The sequence below is a fragment of the Pterocles gutturalis genome, unplaced genomic scaffold (assembly GCF_000699245.1).
Source record: "Pterocles gutturalis isolate BGI_N339 unplaced genomic scaffold, ASM69924v1 scaffold3306, whole genome shotgun sequence".
In the NCBI taxonomy this organism is placed as follows: Eukaryota; Metazoa; Chordata; class Aves; order Pterocliformes; family Pteroclidae; genus Pterocles; species Pterocles gutturalis.
Genome location: NW_010097578.1, coordinates 48,045 through 67,958, shown reverse-complemented (window position 1 = coordinate 67,958; position 19,914 = coordinate 48,045). Strand labels below are relative to the sequence as shown.

Sequence of the window (19,914 nt, the reverse complement as noted above, 5' to 3'; positions counted from 1 at the left end):
TTTATCCTTAGCTCGTCACTTTGAAGTGCTCAGTTATAGCCAGTGGCAATGCTGGTCTTTCTCAGTGTCTGTGCCCATCTGCTATTTTCAGTTTGCTTCTGCAGTTGGGGATGAAGGACTGACTCTGCATGTAGTATCTCCACTTCTTATAGGTACCCATAGAGACATCCAAAACCTTTACCTGCAAGTTTCCCTCCCTTTCACATCTAACATTTTAAATCCTTCATTAGATTTTGCTTCTCCCTTCTCTAATTTAAGTCTTCCTTCCTCTCCCTCAGAGTATTTTCTCTTCCAGAAGGCTCTCAGAACTTTCCCATCTCCATCTATTATGCAAAAGTCCCACCAATTTCTGTCTTTCCCTGACATTTCTTACTTTGCTAGCTCTCTGTTTGAGAAATGTGACCACTTCTTGTTCTTGCCCCATGTTTCTCTTTTCTCCTTCTCCCTGTTTCCATCTAACACATCCTTCTTCAGTTTCTCTTATTTGTGGTTTACGGGTTGAAAAATTCTCACTGTGTAGTTATTCACAAGATGAAAAGATTTCAGTGCACTGAGTCTTCTTGCATGTAGTGATAATACCAGCTACATCTGGGAGTGTCTGTGGAAAGACTGTGGGCTGTGTGTGCCAGGGCTGGGAATCTGAACTGGAAAGCAATCAGCTCCCTTCCTTCCCTGCTTAAAGAAAGGATTCCAGCCTGGGGGGCACTTTTGGACAGCTGGCTAGAGCCATCGCTCTGTCCGTCACGAGCGCTGCCAGCCCAGGGTGTGATACTCAGGCGGGTGGCACGTTCCACCAAGGCTGGCCAGAGCATCTGTGGAACTTTGTGTTCTGGGATCTCCTCAGAGCATAGTACTGCATAACAGAAAATTAGAATTAAAAAGAGAGAGAAACTAATAAAACGGGTCCAAATGCATTCAGCAAAGACTGTCATGAGGGAGTAGTGCTGCATTTATCCTGACAACTCATACTCCTCCTCCTGCCCTTCACATGGCCATCACAGGGTGCCAAAGCCAGCCTACCAGGTGGCTTTTTTGCCTTGTAAGCAGGTGCCTGAGGAGTGGAAAAGTTTGTTCTAGTTCCAGAGCTAAATTTAGGTGAGATTATTTTTACATGAAGTGTGTAGGGTTATGTTGAAGTTGGATGATGCAACTCTGTGAAGGCGTTCCCTCTGGAATTTCTTTGTAGTCTCTCCATGCACAATTCCTTCCTCTCTCCCCTCTTCCCTCCTGCCCCTTCCTTCCCTCTCTCCAGTGCTTTCTGTAGTCCTTATCACTGACGTATTCAAATATAAATTAGGTTCTCAGGTTTTTTGATTTGTCTGGGTTATTCCATGTTTCCTCACATTGTTTAAATGAAGAATGTTTCCTCTCACTTAGGAAGATTTAAGGAAAGAAGGGAGGAAAAGCTTTTGGACTTTCACTGAGCCCGTGTCAAAACTTGAAAGTTATATTCTCTGTATAAAATAGTAAATCTACATGTTTCTAGTTGTACCTCCCCAGCATAACTAAGTTTTCTTTTTCTTGCTTCTTAGTGCTTCTGCTGCAGTCCCTTTTCTTCTGGCCAGTGATTCCAAATCCATCATCTCCTCTTTTTTTTTTTTTTTTTAATTTTTTTCTTTCTTTCCTTTTTTTAAAGCAGCTGGGATAGGTTGTTTCTGAAGCACTTCTCATTCTGCATCAGAGCTTTCCTAGCTCCTCCTGGCAAGGGAATGTACTTGCATTTTGTAACGAGAACATTGCTGTCTGATCCTGTGCATGGTGGATGTCAACAGGCTGGTTATGAGTCTACTTAAAATGTCATCATGCTGACTTTGGTGTTCTGCAGTTACAAAGGAGGCTTTTGCTTTCATAGTGCAGGTGGTGACAGGAAAACTAATACACTTTTCTCTGTTGCTGCAGTATTCTACTGCTGGAAACTTTATTAGGTGGTGCTGAACATGGTGCACAGTGCTTTTGATCAGTTGGGAACTTCGTACGTCCTATTCTTATCTTAGGTGACTCCAGGGCAGACCTCCTACTTAACTCATCAGCTGTCATTTTTTTCTATATCTACACATTTCATAAGTGGTTTTGGATTATAATTATTAAATAAATAGGGAAGAAACATCTTTTCCCATTACTGACAGTAATGGACTTAAAAATAGAAGTGTAAATTTTTCTTGGAAATTTTAGTTAATTTCTCTGCTTAAGTCAAATGAAAATCTGATTAAGACCCACAAATATTTAGGCTACTATGGACTGTAAAATATGTTAGAGGTACACGCGTTCTCCTGAAGGATTATACCTCTGCCAATTTGAAATGTGCCTGCTGGAAAATTGAGTGGTTCTTGTCTGACCGACTGTATTCCTTCTGTGATACATAAATTTTAACTAAAAGTCTCTCTGAACGTTGAGGTAGTCTAGCACATGCAGCAATTTAAATGTAAGCCAGTATAGCAGGTTAACTCAGGCTTGCCAGCCTTCACTGCTGAGCATGGTGGCAGGGTCTTGTTGGGAGTCCTTACAATGACTGGAAGAAATAGTGAAATGTATTAACAGCTGATATAACAGATAAAAATGTTACAAGAGTGATCTAAAATCATATATATAGATGTGATATACATATATACAATACATCTAGACCTATATATACCTACATATAGATCTATATGTACCTATACTATAAATAGATATACATATGTGATATTTTAACATATATTCATATATAACACCTATAATACAGAGAGGTACAATCTGCATCTATTTATCATTATTTTTCTATAAATTATATTTGGAATTGGTTGCTAAGTATTTTGGTGTTTGTATAATTCCATGTTAACCTTTCTCTATAGAGTTAAGTGTATGTACATGTTTAAGTGCAATTATTTCCCTAGATTTTTTATATATTGCTCATCACACTGGAATCTCAGTACCCCCTAAATCATGAACTTCAACAGAAAAACAGATTAGGTCTGCAGTTTTCTTCTGAATACCACCTTTTTTCATTTTTTTTTCTCCTGACATCATAAGAAGCAGCTGGCACATCATTGCTATAAAAAATAATATCTCCAGGCATGAAAAATATATTTTAGACAGTAAGACAACAGCTGCAGAAATTGCATGGACAGAGGGCCAGGTCTGTCCTGTGGGAAGGCCGTGCTATGAAGTGACATCTTCTAGTTGTGGTCAGGCTGGCATGGAGGTGTAACAGCAGCTGGAACTGAAAGACTCACACAAACCAATGCGTCCTCTGTCTGTAATCCCTGTCATTCATGATAGTTTGAGCTGGCTATGCTGATAAAGGGTCATAAAGGGTCTAGGGGTTGTTCTTCTGAGGTTAGAAAAGTGGATTTTTCCACTATGGAGTTTCTTCCAAAGCCAGCATAACTGAAGTGGAAGATAGCCCTAATCCTATGAACTAAGTTCTCCTGTACCTTGCCAACAATCTGAGTTTTCCCAGTGATTCCAGGACTACTATTTTGTGAAGATTACTCAACAATATTAATGTACAATGCATTCATTCTCTTAATGATAAGAATTAGGCAGTAAACATGCAAAAACTGGAAATGGTGTGGTTTTTCTGAGTCTGGTGAGGCTTCCCCATCCTATTCACAAATGAAATAACTTTAAAAAAATCTAGACTTTTTTGGTCATAACTGTAGTTGCAATAAAGCAAGACTTATTAAGAAAAAATGCTGTGTAATGAAAATAATAAACCAATTATGGTTTGAAAAACATACATGGAGATAAAATCCCGATCATGTTGTTGTGATCTGCCCATTCACAGTGGCAGGTAGAGAATTTTACCTAACATGCTAAATGAGGATGTTAGATTTGTCAGCTCTTTTCTTTTCATTTATGATATTTTTGTAGCAAAACTAGCAAACATACCTAACTTATTTTAGGTAGTGTCCACCATTGAGCTATAGGACAGAAAATACTAATTACTAATTAATTACACTGGCTGCTTAAGCTTGTGCAGACTCAAGGTTTCTCCTTTAGCTAAATTTTGATAGTTTCATATTCCAAATGTTTTTCTTTTAAAAATCACTGGAGTGAACAGTACTCTTGTATAGTTTAGTTACACTCCTCATGCTCTCACTAATTAGTCCTATTTCCATAGACTACACAAATAAATTAAAATCTATCTCTTCTTTTGCAAACATGCTAAAGCAGTTCCTACAGGAGGCATTTTGAACAAGGGCTATATAAAATGTGTTTTATAAAACAAACACATTGCAATACACAGAACTATTTCTTTCTTGGCTTTGAGGTGTGTGTCTGACAGCAGGACATTTCTGAGTGCTGACATTTTGAGCAAGAAACTTTCTCAAAAAGTGCTATAAGCGTGGCTGTGACACCACATGACTTTAATGAACATGCATTCTCCTCCTCATCTTGAGTATTTAATCCCTTTTCCAAATTAAGCATCGCTTTCCTTTGTGACTTTGGGTGCACCCTGATGCTCCCACATCCACCCAACTGAAACCCATGGTGTGAGGATGTGTGTCTTCACCAGGGGTGGTTCTCCCCAGAGGCACCCGTCTCCAGAAATCATGTCGATTTAGGAGCCTGCTACAACAGAAGGGGTTGTAGCTGATTCTTCGGGAAGATGAAATACACAGAGAGATGCCAAATATTTCCCATTTTCAGTAGGTTTGTGGCTTCTGTTCCCATGGAAACAAGCAGGGGCTTGCCATAAATGTGGTCGTGCTTGCAAGTAACTGTGGGTTATCAAGGAAGATCTATGATGCACTAGATGGCTGAAGGTTTTGGGTTTAATTTTTTTATCAAAATGCTATTTTTGAGCTAAATACAAGCATTCTTGGAGTCTACTCCAAGACTTGCCTATAACTTTCCACCTTAAACCTCATACATTGTTCTATTCTTTGATTTTCTCCAAAATCAGAGATCAAACATAAATGGTTAGTGCATGTTCCTGTTCCTGAATTGAAATCCTGTGGCAGATATCAGGTTGCCTCAGAAGTAATTAAAATGCTGAAGGTCTTAAATGCAGTGCCAGAGAGCATTGGTTTCATTTATTCAGTTTATTAGGTTGAGTACTCCACTATATGGAACTAAAATCAGACCTTTCTGAAAGAGTGAGGTAAGAAATATCAGAGTGGGAGGCAGATAAAGAGAAATTCAAGAGAACAGAAAAAAAAAAAAAAACCAACAACAACAACAAAAAGAAACAGCGTCCAGCCTTACTAGGCAGTGGTCTCAGTATTGCAATTAAACTGTTTTTCTGCTTTTATAGTCATCACAGGAGAAAACAGAATAAGGTATTTTGAGGGCATTGGTGAGACGCCGTTCTTACTTCAGGAGAGAAAGGTTAAGTGATTTGCCTATTTCCACACAGAAGGGAAAGGTCAGAAAATGAGATAAATTACAGCCTTTCGGGGCTTCTACTTTTGTGGCCTGTTCACTAGAACAGCTTTTCAAGTTTTTCTAAGCATTTTCAAACCTAACAGAAAAAAAAAAAAGTTTTAAAAAGGGCAAAACTCACAAAAGTATATGCTTTCAGTTATTTGATCAACATTGCTAAGACAAAAGGAAGTAAAATTGTTTTCCTTTGTAGGATTTTGAGCTGAACAATGAGCTGAAAATGAATGTGTTAAATTTGCTGGAAGAAGTTTTAAGAGACCCTGACCTTCTGCCACAAGAAAGGAAAGCTACTGCAAATATATTGAGGTAAATACATTTCTAATAATTTAGTATGTTAACTTTAGCATGCGAAATAGTTAGGGGATGATACATCATAGAATTCACAGGGTTTATTTTTTCTCCAGAGTATTTTCTATTGTATTTTTTATATTGTATATCTAGAGTATTTTTCTGTTCTATGATTCTGTTTAATTTTGAAGGATTACTAAGTGTTTTATTAGCTATAAAACAGAGTGTGTTTTAAGTTTCATTCATAAAAATGCCTGCATTAGAAAATTTTGCTGCAGAGCAGCTGGCAGCCATGGGTTCAGTCTTTATGCACCAGGGAAAAAATGCTGCCGAGTAAAGCAAAAAGACTGCTCACTATGATACCTTAGGGAGCTTCTGTCTCAGTAATGAGCCATCCACTCTGCTGAAGCTCGCAAGAGGCTGATGGTAGACTGTCATGACATCCTAACAAGACCATGCTTGCACCTTCCTTTGTCTTGACACCATGTCCAAAGTTCTTCAGGTAGCTTACAGAGGGGAATTCTTGTTTGATTAGTGCCAGGAAATAAAAAGACCTTCAAGGTTCTGCATAAGCATGACTATTTAAATTAGGGTTAGAACACCTTATTTTGTTACTTAGGGTTGGTGTTACAAAGTTGAGTGTGTAGTCATGCCAAAAAGACAAATCTTTATACCCATTTATCAGTGAAAATAATTCCATCTGCAAAGTGCAAATACTTTATAGCCACAGATTTATATGTAAATTGTTCTACATTTCTAAGCGACAATAAACATTTAAAGACTAGGCAACAGTTAAAATAAGATACAATGCAAAAACACAGATAAATCTATGATGCCTGATGCCTCCCATGGTGCCATGGATGGTTGTGGAAGTTGGTCAAAGCAAATGTTGAACATGCTCTTCCCTAAACTGGGAGAGTTCTCTCTATTACTTGTCTCTGAAGAGTACTCTTTATTGTATTAGGGACAACCAAGACTATATTCCTCTTGACCAAGAACTGCTAAGCTTTAAGCAAACACTCCCATACTGCAATGAGACATTGTGAAGAGGCAGCATGTTCTACACCAGTATTTCCCTCATATCATTGTTTTTGTTCTTTCTGCATCAGATTACAGATTTTCTATCATTTGCCAACATGGCAGATTACAGTCAATGTCCTGAATGTTAAGAGACGGCCTTGCTGGAACCTTCCATAGGTTATAATGACAGGGTGAGGGGAAAGGGATTTCTTCTCTGCATTGACTTAGAAAAAATTCTTTGGTGGGACCCAGTGTTTCTGACTGAAGCACCTAACCACAAAACGAACTGTAGACAGCTCATGAAGCACTCCTTCTGAGGTAACTGCCTATCACGAAGGAGATTCTGTCCAACAAAATTGTCTGAAGTTAGGCATCCACAGATCTTAGAAGATACCTTCCTTTCTGAGACAGTTATAGAACACAGGCAGTCACTTGCAGAGAGTGCAAATCCTACCCTGGATGTCCTAAAGGTATCTAAAGTATTTCTTGGTGTAGAAATGTCTAGAGGTGCTCCCAGGTATTGTGTTCCTCTTTTGTTTCACATACCAATGTCTGGTTTGGAGAAATGTTGCTCAGTCCATCACCACCGCATACCCAGCACCTTGGGAATGTGTTATCTTTTTTGATTTCCTTCTAGATGGGGGGCTTTTATCTAATGCCACTTAGAGGATGAATATAAATTACCCACCTAGAACTGAAGAGCTTTTTTACTGTTATTAGAAATTAATTTGTTTGAAGATTTTTGGCAGCATATTTTTTATGTGAAAGCACAGATTTGTCAGAACTGGAAGTTTTAATGAAACTTTCACTCGAAGGGCTTCTCTGGGACAGGATGAAAATGGGAAGGAGGGGTGAGCCAGTTGACATGCCCCTCATGAAAATAGTAATTCACCCAATTGCTAGGTGAATGTCACAAAATAGGCCTTTTAGTTGTTCTGAAGAGGGGCTTGCTACAGGCTTTTATATCTAAAAGTCCTTGGCATATCAAAACATATAGTCTATCAGAATTCTGGTTTGCCAATCAACCCTCACTGTAGGTCTTGGCTTCCCTGAATTTCAGTTGTCATAGAAAAGTTGAGGAATTCAAAGTGAAGTTAGGAAGAGCATTTCTTATGATAAGTTCAGTGTTCAAACACTTGTGAAAGAAACTTCATTCTGTCTGAGCTGATGTATGTGTATATTCCATGGTCTTCTTTAAGTATATTGGGTACAAATGTCTCTTTTTGCAAAATAACCCAGCCTTCGAGTGTATGTGCATATGGGTGCATAGAAATTTCCTGGAGAATCAGTCCTTTTGTTAGCAGAGGTTAGAGGAGGAGAAAAGGTTTGTATTCCAAAGATATTATGGTCAGCTGTGGGAAAGACTCTGTATAGAACATGAAGGGCAAGGCAAGTGTTTATGAGAGGATATGAGCTGCTTTATGCTTTCTTGAGTCATCAAATAGAAGAGCTGGTATTTCTTGTGTGATAAGATTTTTCTTGAATGGATTGACAGAGCTTCTCTGCGGGGTAAAAAAGCTTCTTTTTATTGTTATTCAATATCCATTCTGAAAGCTAGGCAAACGTAGTGAAGTGTATTTTGCTTGAGATTTTATCAGCCTTATTTACTAACCCCTGAAATCTAGGTAAAATTTAATTGATGGTGAAGCAGGAAGGTGTAAAGCTCAGACTGAACAGCAGTGAATAACTTTGATGAGTAGTCCTATCTGGAGAAAAAAAAAAAAAAAGGTGGTTCAAGAAACAATTCCTCCTTCTTTTTCTTCAGTATAAATGTAAATGAAATCCAGGGATAATCAGAGGCCAAAATTTGACAGATGACCATTTTCTGCCTTGTTTGAGCTCACCAGAAAATACATTTCAGGCTCTATAACTTACACCAGCTTTTAAAATATTTTTTTAAGATATTTTATGTACCCTAAAGGAGTGAGGAGACAGATGTTAATATTTTCCACTAGAAAATGATTTTAATATTTAGACTGGTCAAGCATGAAGAATAGTTTAAGTGAGAGAGGCGTCTAATCTTAGCTGCTAACTCTACGAATTATAAAGTTATTTCTTATATATTTACTTCCTTCATTTGTAACGATAACAACGGAGGTGTCACCCCATTCACCCCAAGAAGGATACTAGTAGACCATCTGGCAGAATCTCTCTTTGCCTTTGCTTTCTCTCATAACTCTTTTCACATAGTCATGTGCTTCTTACCCATCTTCCAGGAGGCTTTCCAAGGAGTGCAATGGGAATTGCCTAAGCAGAACTGATCAGCTCAACATATCGCCCTAGACCTCTGTTGAAACTAGGTATCCCAAAGCTGACAACAGTGCAGACTGAAGTGGAAGCTACTACTGATGCTATCAAAAAGTAGCTTTATCCAGTCTAGAGATGCGTTGCATTTATGGATAAAAGGAGAAATTTTTTTCATGAGACCATGGTGTTACAGAAGAAGCACCAGTCACCTCTTTAGAATGAGGGATTGGAAGTCTACATAAAATGTGAGATGTCATGTTAGAGAGTATCAGGAAGCAAAGATGGGGAAAAGTTAAGTATTTTCAGCCTTTTAAGAATCTCATTTCCTATTTTATTTTGTATTAAGCAAATACAATAATTTCTCTATCAAATATGAGAACTCCAGACAATATAAAGTTATATGTAAGGAACAAAAATGGTGAGTTTACAAGATTACTGAGAATACTGAGAACACTGGCGGTCCCGGGCGTCCCTTGCCCCCCCCCCCCCCCCCCCCCCGCCTTTTTTTTTTTTTTTTGGCCAGGAAGCACATGCTTTTGTCATACAATGAACAATACACTTCTGCAGGCAATCCGTCATGAGATACAGCACAAAATAAGCTGCTCAGGAAAGAGAGATTGTCAGTCTATTTACAGTTACTGAGGCTGCACGCTTATTATCTGAAGAAGAAGCTTAGGGTTCTCCTGAAGAAGCAGACATTCAGGACTGCATGGCTTGCCCGTCAGACATAAGGTGTTTCCAACTCCTATGAAGAAAGGGGCATTTTGTGTGGATTTGATACACTGAAAATGAAGGCAAGGAGGTTTATTAGATCCTTTCTCTGTGTATCTGCATTTGATTTTAACCTAGTCCTCCAGTTTGGCAAACCAAAAGGAAGCAACAGCAACCCACAACAGAAGAACCTAGTGTACTAAGCATTAACACTTCCTCCCCACCCACATAGTACAAATTCCATATCTTGCTCTCATAGCTAAAGTCTCCAGGCAATATAATCCTTTTCTTTTAACCCTTTCCCCAGCTGGAGTCTGTTACTGCACAGTGCAAAAAGAAAGAATTAGAGGGACCATGAGAAAATAGCTCGCCCAGTTGCTGTGCTTTCTGGGAAGATCAGTAGAACTGGATCTTCTTTGAAAATGGTCATCTAAACTTTCCTTGAAAATTTAGCTGAGGACTACTCTACAACTTCTGCAGAAAGCCTGTTTCAATGTGTGCCTGTACTTGCAGTTGGAAAATTGAACTTAATGTTGAAACTAATTCTCCATCAATGCAAATCAGTCCCACGACTTCTTACCATTTTATTGGTGTCTTTATAGGCAGTCTTTTACATACCAACATACTGCTCCTTCTCCCTGTCTTCTCTTTCTTATATTATTTAAATCCACTCTATTCAAGGTTTCTTTGAGTCTATATTTTCCAAATGAAGGGATAATATGTTAGATAATAATATGCCAAAATACTACATCAGCGTAGATGGGTTTGATGAGGAGTTATTACTTCTGCTGGGTTCATTTTTGACCCTTTACTCTGAAATAACCCTAACAGTCACAGGTTTTCTGTAGCAGAAGCATGGATTAACGCATGTTACTGAAAACAAATCATGTACTTGCTACAAGTAAAATTTGCTAGTAGTTTGTTGTCCATTTCCACACTCAGAGCTAGCTATTTGTGTGGGACACTGAGTAGGACAGTGTAGTGCCAATAAACAAGAAGACTTCCCAGTGAATCACTCTTTTATGTATACCTATTTTGCTGTCTTTTCTTCACTTCTCAAGTGTTGATTTTTCAAACATTTCCCTAAAATACTACGTAGCGCAACATTTTAAAAATCAGAGAGAAGGTGTGGGATATAATTTTCCACCTTTAGGTTTCCTAGGATTATTCGGGATATGGAGCTTCTGATTTAATATTATTGTTATTGTGTTGTGGTTTTCCATTGACAGGCTAGTTCTTGAAAACAGATTTTTTCTTTATCCACCAAACTTTGCACTGAAGTCAAAGTGGGATAGCTGTAGAAACCTGAGCACTATAATCAGCAAATAAGTACAGTAGTTATTGTCACTGACCATTCTACAGCATATGCTGTTGGCAGCTCAGAGATTTTAAGCCTCTGTGACCATCATTTTACCTTATGTGACTCTGATGTTGTACCATCTTGTACATTTTCACTTAAAAAAATACATTAAATATTAGGTACTAGATTTTTTTTTCCCTTTACATCTTCAATTTCAGTCTTAGGATTTATTTCAGATAAACATGATTGCCGATCTGTGATAAGGTTTTCTCATAACCATAAACAATTTTGTTTATATAGGATGTTCTGCTACTTAATTTTTCAGGGTTCTTTCTCAGGATGATCAAGATGATGCGCATTTAAAAATAGAAGATATCATTCAGTTGGTAAGTTCATCTTGAAATTTAAACACAAATAGTCCCATAGAAATGTTGTGGGTCCAAGTCAGTAAAATGCAGCACAACTGCAACTCTGACACTCTAGACATAATACCATTCTTTTATATCAGAAATGTACATTTCAGTTTAGAGAAAAACTATGAATTTGGAGCCCACATCAAAGATGAACAAGTCAGAACTTTAGGATTTGGATTTAAATCACATGATTTAAAAAACAAAGGGAAAGACATTCGTATATCTAAAATTATTTATGTGAGTCTGCCATCTCAGCTGCCATCAGAACCATAGCTGGCCTTGACAATGCCCGTCCTCCAAACTGTAGTCATCACCAACTCATAAGTGCATTGCATCAATCCGAAGAAGAGTGTGGGCAATGAACTAGGTGCAGAGTGATTATATGGAAAGTAAAACAGAATGCACAGACTTTAATTAACCTGTGTACATACTCGTTACCTGGTATGTGCCTGTTTTCCTGTGATTTTCCTGCCTGATGTTTACCTTTATGCTATTAGCAATTTTTCTTAATTCTTGTTTCTTTCTAGCAAAGAAGTTAATTACAACTCTGTGCTGAAAGTTCATATGAAGGTATTAATGCCCTGTGCTTTGAAATGTCCTTGGATGCAAAAAGAGATCATTAAGTATTCTCCTTACTTTTGCAGTCAGATTGTCCAAAACCAGAGTGCTTTGAGACTTTGTCGGCCATGGAGCTTGCAGAGCAAATAACACTTTTAGATCACGTAGTTTTCCGAAGCATACCCTATGAGTAAGTGTTCTCCTACAAGTGACTGAAGTGAGTATGGTGGATGAGTTACTGACTGGCAGTGTTAGGCACTGCACTAAGTCATGCTGCTGACAAAAAGGTTAGCATACGTAACAGGATAACGTCCTTTGGCTGTTTCTGTCATTGCCTCTGACTCCCCTATAGTTTGAGTATGTTTTGAAAGACTGAGTTCTTTGCAAAGAAGAAAAAATCTGTGGTGTAAGGCTCTGGGCTAGTGAAGGGTGAATATAGTATGGAAGTGCTGAGTCTCTAGGGAGGGAGTGTCAAATCAGCTTCATTCATACAGCAGTTTAACATAGATATAACCATGTCAGCTGACAAGACCAATTTCAGATAGGGTCACAATACTGAAAATTAGGATGGAGGGGTTGGGGAAGAGGATTAAAAGAAAAATAAATCTTCTTTATAATATTTACTGCTTCAGAAAGCATTAATAGTGGTATAGTGAAATGCTGGAATTAGTGTAAAGCTGTGTTATTAGCTTCTAAAAAAATGAGGTATACTTGAAATCCACTTAAGCTACAGTTACAGACAGAGACTCTACTTTTTTTATTAAGGGCGTTTTTGTCTTTTTTTTTTTCTCTCGTCTCAATATCTAGAGAGTTTCTTGGGCAGGGCTGGATGAAAGTGGATAAAAATGAGCGAACACCCTATATTATGAAAACTAGTCAACATTTTAATGATGTAAGTACTCTTAAATATAGATTGCTTTCTAGGAACTCTATATTGACACTGTCTATGAGCTCTGGAACAAAATATCTGGTTTTTTACAATTTGATGTAACTTCTTATCTCATAATGACTGAATGTTACAGACTTTTTGTGATTAACCTTTTAAATCAAAGCACACAAAGCTTCTCGTTTTTCAAGAACCGATAGGATTTCAATGGCAACTTAATAGAGTAGAACATTTTAAACTGTACATACATTAATATGTACTATAATGCCTTGTTGCTTACAGAAGAAACTGAATTTTCTGCAGAGTGAACGCCAATTCTCTTTAATGAATGCCCTTTTATCCCCAACCATTTCTTTTTTCCTTACCGTTTTCCTCGAATTTTACTGAGAGACTTCCCAAACAGTTTTATTACTGTTGGCTTGGAGGTACACCCAATTGCATCTCTTACGCTTGTTTCATATCCTCATTCCCCCCGACTTCTCTACAACACTCTTCTCAATAGACTTTCTCTGATCTTATGAAGAGCCATAAGTTCTGTTGTGCATTAGTTTTTTCTGTCTGGTTCATTAAATAAGTATATGTTGAAAGGGATTGTATTTAAATGTCCTAAATTTCTTCCTCTTTGTTTGATCAGATGAGTAACCTTGTTGCCTCCCAAATCATGAATTACGCAGATGTCAGCTCCCGGGCTAACTCAATTGAAAAGTGGGTAGCAGTAGCAGATATTTGTCGATGTATGCACAATTATAACGGTGTGTTAGAAATCACGTCAGCCTTGAACAGAAGTGCAATCTACAGACTTAAGAAAACTTGGGGTAAAGTATCCAAACAGGTAAGAAAGATGTAATTATGGGTAGGAATTTCTAAATTTCCTTGGTCAGACTGTTGTTCAGAGAACAATGTGTTCAGATAGGATTCCTCTCATAAGTATTTCTACTTTTACGATACTCTGAAAATTTGCTGGAAGCACCGAGTGGTACTGATATTTCATGTCAATGTCTTTTCGTGTTTCATTTATCCTTTTTAAAATATCATTAATTAAATATCTGTGGGAACAAACTGAATTAGCATGTGCCTAAGACTATGACTTGAGCCTGAAGTACTGAAATATTTGAGAAAACTAAAATTAGATATTTTTAGATATACCCATGTAGGTGGCTACTAGCTGTAACTAAAGTCAGCTCAGGTGCCTAAAATAGGAGTCATATTTCCCTGCCTTTGCAGAAAGACAGTAGAAAGGTCAGCACTTCTTAAGGTGGGGAGGTTTTTGCTACCACGTAAGAGTCTGTAAATGACAGGTCTTCTTTCTCATTTAGGGGCCCAAGTTTAAATGCAGTGAATACCTCACTTTAACCCTTACCTTGCTGTGAGAATGAGTGCCAATAACAGAAATAAGACCCCCCCAAAAAATTGAAATTGGCTGAATGATTTAAATCTCAGCTTTCTGCTATTTCAAAAAAATAGTGAATGTTTTAGTATGGTGAAATAACACAGCCAAAGAGGTCATTAGAAGTCAGTAAGTTAGGCAGCATTTGGATACAGTTTACTCCAGCTAATTGGAAGATTTCAGGTCGCGCATTTTAGATCTGACTAATTAACATGCAAAAGTGGGCTTTTTTCATTGCATTTAATCCTCCGTATGTTTCTGCAGCTTTTGCAAAGCACTCAAGCAGCCACTTAAAATACATTCTGACTGCACTGTCTTCTCCAGTCAGCTTTTTCTCAGCTGCTTTGTAGCTGATCCTATGTTATTTTATTTAAAATTACATTAAAAATCCTTTCAATACAAACTGTTATATCAGAGTTTACATCCAAAAAGTTTTATGTTTAGAATTTGTTTGATTTTAAAATTTCTCAAATAAAAAAAAAACCAACAGATTAATGTTGTTGCACAGTTCTCCAGTACTTATTGGAAATGTAATCTCAGTGTTTCATCAGCCTGCTATTTAGAAGAAAAAGAAGGTGTCTGGTTATGCCTACAGCTTTCTCTTAATTGGAAATTCAGTTTCAAAAATGACAAATACCTCATTATTCTCTATCCTATCTCAAGTTAATAGTGTAAATAGACTGAAAAGCAAATTTATTTCACTTACGAAGGAACCAGGCTTTGATAATGCCCACTGAAAGTAATTTCTGTAAGACAGTAATATGTTTTCAAATATACACTAATCTTTTATCAGAAACCTGGAGGCAAAACCAGCTTCAAGCAAGGTGCAAGACAGTAAACATCCTTTACTGTCACTACAGCTGAGGATCCTCAGCAACATGTAAAATCAAGTCTCTAATATTCTTGTATACTCAGTAAACTGAATTGCTGACCATTAATTTGATGAACTTGTGTTTTTTCCTAATTTTTCAGGCTAATATTAGCATAGATACAGATTCTGGGTATCCCTCAAAGGAAAATCTTTAATGGTGCCTCATCTCCATTTTCAGAACTATCCTAGGAACTGCAATGAAACTAAATTCCTAATGCCTGTGTTATTACTTTTGAAAAGATGCTAATTGAATACACCTTTTCCAAAATCCAGTCTCAGTCATTTGTGTCCAACAGCAATGACATTTGTAATGCATTTTCTTTCTAGACAAAAGCTCTCATGGACAAGCTTCAGAAGACTGTATCATCTGAAGGAAGATTTAAAAATCTTAGAGAAACGCTCAAAAAGTATGCTTATCTGCACTATAAAATTGTGTTTTGTTATAAGCAGTGGATAGTACATGTTAATTATGAATTGGCTTTGATTAATCTTTAATAATTTATACAATATTGGAGAATATTTTTACCTAATAACCTATTAAATTCTAGTTTTATTCTATTTGGCATTATTGTTTTGCTGAATATCACATTATTTAGTGCCCCCAATAGATAAATACAGTATCTCCAGAGAATTACTGAAACAAATTAAACTACTATTCTGTGTGAATGTTCCCTGTTGGGGTTTTACTTACTCTGATAAACTTTTAAATAAGTGTGAAGCTAGGTTTATAAATAAAAGTTCTCATTCAAAAACAGGATTCCAAAGAGTCCTTTTTCCAGATAGGAAGTTTAGGACTTATGGATAAGCTTGAGTAAGATCAAAGATCCATTCACCCCTTTATCTTGTTTCTGACAGTGGCCAGTAGTTGATGAGAGGAATGTAGGAACAGGTCAAATGCACAGTGTTATTTCCTCTCCTATACCCTCCCAGCCCCCTGTAGTCTGCAACTCTGGAAAACAGCCTGGTTTTTTGTACAGTTCTCATTGAATAATTTTTTCTTTAATTTATTTTAGTAATTTTATTATCCAAGATATCCTGTGGTAAGGGTTCTACAATTTATGTATTGACTCCAATTGCATGCATACAAGACCTGTATGCATGCAAGTTCTGTCATTAGAAGTAGGCTTTCCAGGACTGAGTTCTACAACTACTTTAAATGATCTTGAGATAAGCAACGAATTGAACTACTGAAATAATTACTGTAATGTTTCAAAATATACATAGTTCAAGTTAGTCAATTTTTATTTAACAAGTATTGTTGTGGAGCTAATAACAATTTAAAAAAATGTTTTTACTCATGAGATACAAGCAGTCACTTTATACACCTTTTAGTGAATACATTGCTTGCCTGTGTACTACAACCACCCTCATAATATAAAAAATACACGGAATGAAGTGCACTGCTAAGCACAGTCAGCAGTCTGCCTAAGTTAACATTAAAGCTATCACCCTGTATTTTTCTTATGCTTGAGCTTCAGTTTGCTATTTCTGCTGAGGCAAGACTCAGTGAGCATGGAGCAGTGATTATTGTATTAGGGAAGCAACAGTCATTATCCCATTCCTCCTGTCCCTCCAAGAAAAGAAAATCCCTGTTCTCTAGGGTCTTTGTTCCCAGTTTTCCAGATCATCTTTGCTACCTCTCTGTCTTCCTCTTTGTGTTCACTTTTGAGAAAGTCTGAACAGACTTTGAAAGAGTGGTATGTACATACATGCATAGACATATGCTTATGTATATACATGCATATGTATATGTATGTATATATGCATGTATATACATATACATGTATACATCTCTTTGCATGCACTTGCATATATGTACCTTTGCTGTACTAGGATGCATACATGACCGCAGAATATCAACTGCCCAGAAGCATGTCCACGTGCGTTTTGAGCTTGTGTATAGGATCTATTTCTCAGATTGTCTGTCAGCCAGGATTGAAATATGCTTGAAGGTGTTCTCTGATTCCAGAGGGCACCTGCACTTCCTCTCACTCCATCACATTACCATTCCACCTTTTGCTAAAGGTTATCTGCTGTTAACATTAGATACTTGACAGAATACATTCAGCTTGTCACAGGCAGAGCAACTACAACGCAAGCTGTTTGTCTTACAAATGAATGTGACCCATTGTTTAGAAGTATGTGAAATAATAAAGAGTTTATGTAAGTTACAAAAAAAGTTAGTTTGCAAATGTAGCTATAGGCAAATATGCTGATTTCTTTTTTTCACAGCTGTAACCCACCTGCCGTTCCCTACCTTGGAATGTACCTGACAGACCTGGCATTCATTGAAGAAGGAACACCAAACTTCACTGAAGAAGGTCTTGTTAATTTTTCCAAAATGAGAATGGTAATTTTCAGTTCCTTCTATGCTTTCCCAACAGGTGTTTAATTATATGAGTGAATTATTGATTTAATTATAACTCCTTTGAATTTAACTTCTAAGAGGTACAAGTATGTTGGCATCCTGCAAGGCCGTTACTTGACCCAGTCTTCTATCACCACCTTGTGGTAAACTGAGCATTTTTACTGGGTGACTACCTCCAATTTATTGTCTGAGAAGTGACAGAAAAAGCAGCTGTCCAAAGCTTGTGAATGGAAATAACCAAATTAAAGGAACGTAGTGATTCACCAGAAAGCAGTAATCACAATCTTCTTTTTCAAGTGTGCTAGGGTCTATCTAAAAAAGCATTTTAAACTTGATTTCTCTCCAATTACCTTGTGATGTTTTGTAACAACTCCTCAGAGAGAAGCATAGAAATTTCTCTTCTAATCTTAGGCTAATGCCCTTTTTATGGCAACAATTGCAGCAGTCACTGGAGGCAAAGAGAAGAGAGGTTATCAGTATAGGGAGAGGAGAGGTGAGGTGGTTCCCTTGAGACTGACTGAACAATAAACAGTTAATTTAGGAAAGTGAAATCCTGTTAGGAGATGATCTGTGCCCTTCCCTTCCCTCTTCCCAGGATAAATTGCATAATTTGGTGCAAAATTCTTGCCTTCTGTGTCCTAGATTAAGTCAAAATACAGTTCTACTTACTCAAATACTTGTATTCTTTTAAAGATCTCACATATTATCAGGGAAATACGCCAGTTCCAGCAGACCTCCTACCGCATAGAGCATCAGCAGAAGGTAAGGCTCTTCCTAGACACTGATACCTACTAATGAACTGAGAGCTGCTGTAACTATTGTAAGGTATTGTTGAAAGCTGAAAGCTGAAATCTATGTATTCTGCTCCCACACACAGAGGAGAGGACAGACAGAAATATGGACAGGTACTCTGGGGCTGTAATACCCCCACCTGTCAGACACCCTTTTTTTGACGCTGTATACAGAAGCAAGCTTTTTCCTCCTTCTCTGGAAGCTCTCTCAGGATTGCAGCCTTCATGGGTCTGGGGTACAAGGAGACAAGTTCAAAGGGAAACGTGTTTTCCCTGCCCAGCTGGAAGCGTAATTCCCCAGGGAATCCCAGAATCCTGTGATTAGGGCACAGGAGATACCCAAAGCATCTGCTGATGCTCTGTGTATCCGGCAATTCTTTTCCCCTTGTGCCTCATGGCAGCGATGAAAATTTGGCCAAAGTCAGTCTGTGTCTCAAAGAAGTTTTCATCTCAGACTCCAGAAGAGCAACGTGATTCCTAGAGTGCTGCTGGCTGCAGCTGAGGAGCTTTACACCATTCAAAAGAGCTATTTTGTTTCTCGAGAAAACAACATGAGGTAATCTCAGGATCCAAAATGGGCTGAAGGGGAAAAGGAAAGCAGAGAAATTTTTGTGGAAGTAACATACAGTCTGTTCATCTGTGTTTTCCCCATTCCAGGTCACTCACTATTTACTTGACAAGACACTCATCATCGATGAAGATTCCTTGTATGAGCTTTCCCTAAAGATTGAACCCAGACTCCCCGCCTGAAGAGCCACCTTTGCCTCAGAGTCCACAGAAGGCTTTAGTGCAATGAACAAAATCATGCATACCAAGTCCTAAAGACAGGAAGGGAAACACTGAGAAGAATGCAAGCTCTCTTTTCCAGTAAGAGATACGGAGCCTCACAGCATTTCCCTCTCAGGCAACAAAACTGAGCTTTGGAGGTGGAAGACAAAGATGCTTCCTACCAGGATTAAGCGATTGCTGCTTTGCAAAGATAATGCTTTGCAGTAGGGACTATGCATTTAATGGAAAATGGGGGACTTTCCTGTGAACGGGTATTCATTGTAGCCATCCTATGTGACAAATTAAGGAGAGAGATTTAAATGATGGTAATACATGCAAGTATATTAAGGTAAATGAGCAAAATGAGACAGCTGTGATGTGGTCAGGGTTGATGGCTAACTATGCGTTCACTGCGGCAGTAATGGGGTGGTATTCTCATATCATGTTGACTTTATAGAAAAAATGGGATCTTAACAGTCAGCTGGTATCTTCGAATGACATTAAGGTAGCATACAGTGTCTTCAAATCTGCAGCTGTTCAAAATACTTGCTATACATTTAATGCTACCCTTTATAAAATGTTAACTTCTTGAAATATCAGCCTTTTCTAAGGTGACTGATTTTACCTATAAATGAACTGTAAATATTTTTTCATTAATACACAATGAGAGTCTTTACAGCATGGAAAGCAAATGAACTAGTTGAATAGCTGTAAATAGTTGCCAGCCTTGCAAGCTCCAGCTGGGAAATAAAAGATTAGGAGCTATGCTCGAGACTCAAGAAATCCAGACATACAGTGAATGGGATGGTTAGTCACGTTGCACACAGCCCTGGAAAAGGCACTTTATTTTTCTGCACCTTCTGCAGGTTCTCTGACAAGTCAGGCTACAGAGCACTTTCTGGACACACTGTGGAAAGAAATACCTGTCTGGTCTGGCAA

The 19,914-nt window shown here is 37.8% G+C and overlaps 1 protein-coding gene across 1 annotated transcript in view; it reads left to right on the top strand.

Annotated features, from left to right (window-relative positions):
- Positions 1–18,957, top strand: part of LOC104464865 (ras-specific guanine nucleotide-releasing factor 2-like) — a gene marked incomplete at its 5' end in the record, with an annotated part of 24,981 nt that extends 6,024 nt beyond the window's left edge. The window contains 9 exons of the mRNA XM_010077744.1: positions 5,561–5,673; positions 11,259–11,319; positions 11,991–12,094; positions 12,712–12,796; positions 13,425–13,622; positions 15,376–15,455; positions 17,281–17,398; positions 18,110–18,178; positions 18,865–18,957. Coding sequence (XP_010076046.1) covers positions 5,561–5,673; positions 11,259–11,319; positions 11,991–12,094; positions 12,712–12,796; positions 13,425–13,622; positions 15,376–15,455; positions 17,281–17,398; positions 18,110–18,178; positions 18,865–18,957 — 921 coding nt within the window. The remainder of the gene's footprint in view (positions 1–5,560; positions 5,674–11,258; positions 11,320–11,990; positions 12,095–12,711; positions 12,797–13,424; positions 13,623–15,375; positions 15,456–17,280; positions 17,399–18,109; positions 18,179–18,864) is intronic.
- Between the last annotated feature and the right edge of the window lie 957 nt (positions 18,958–19,914).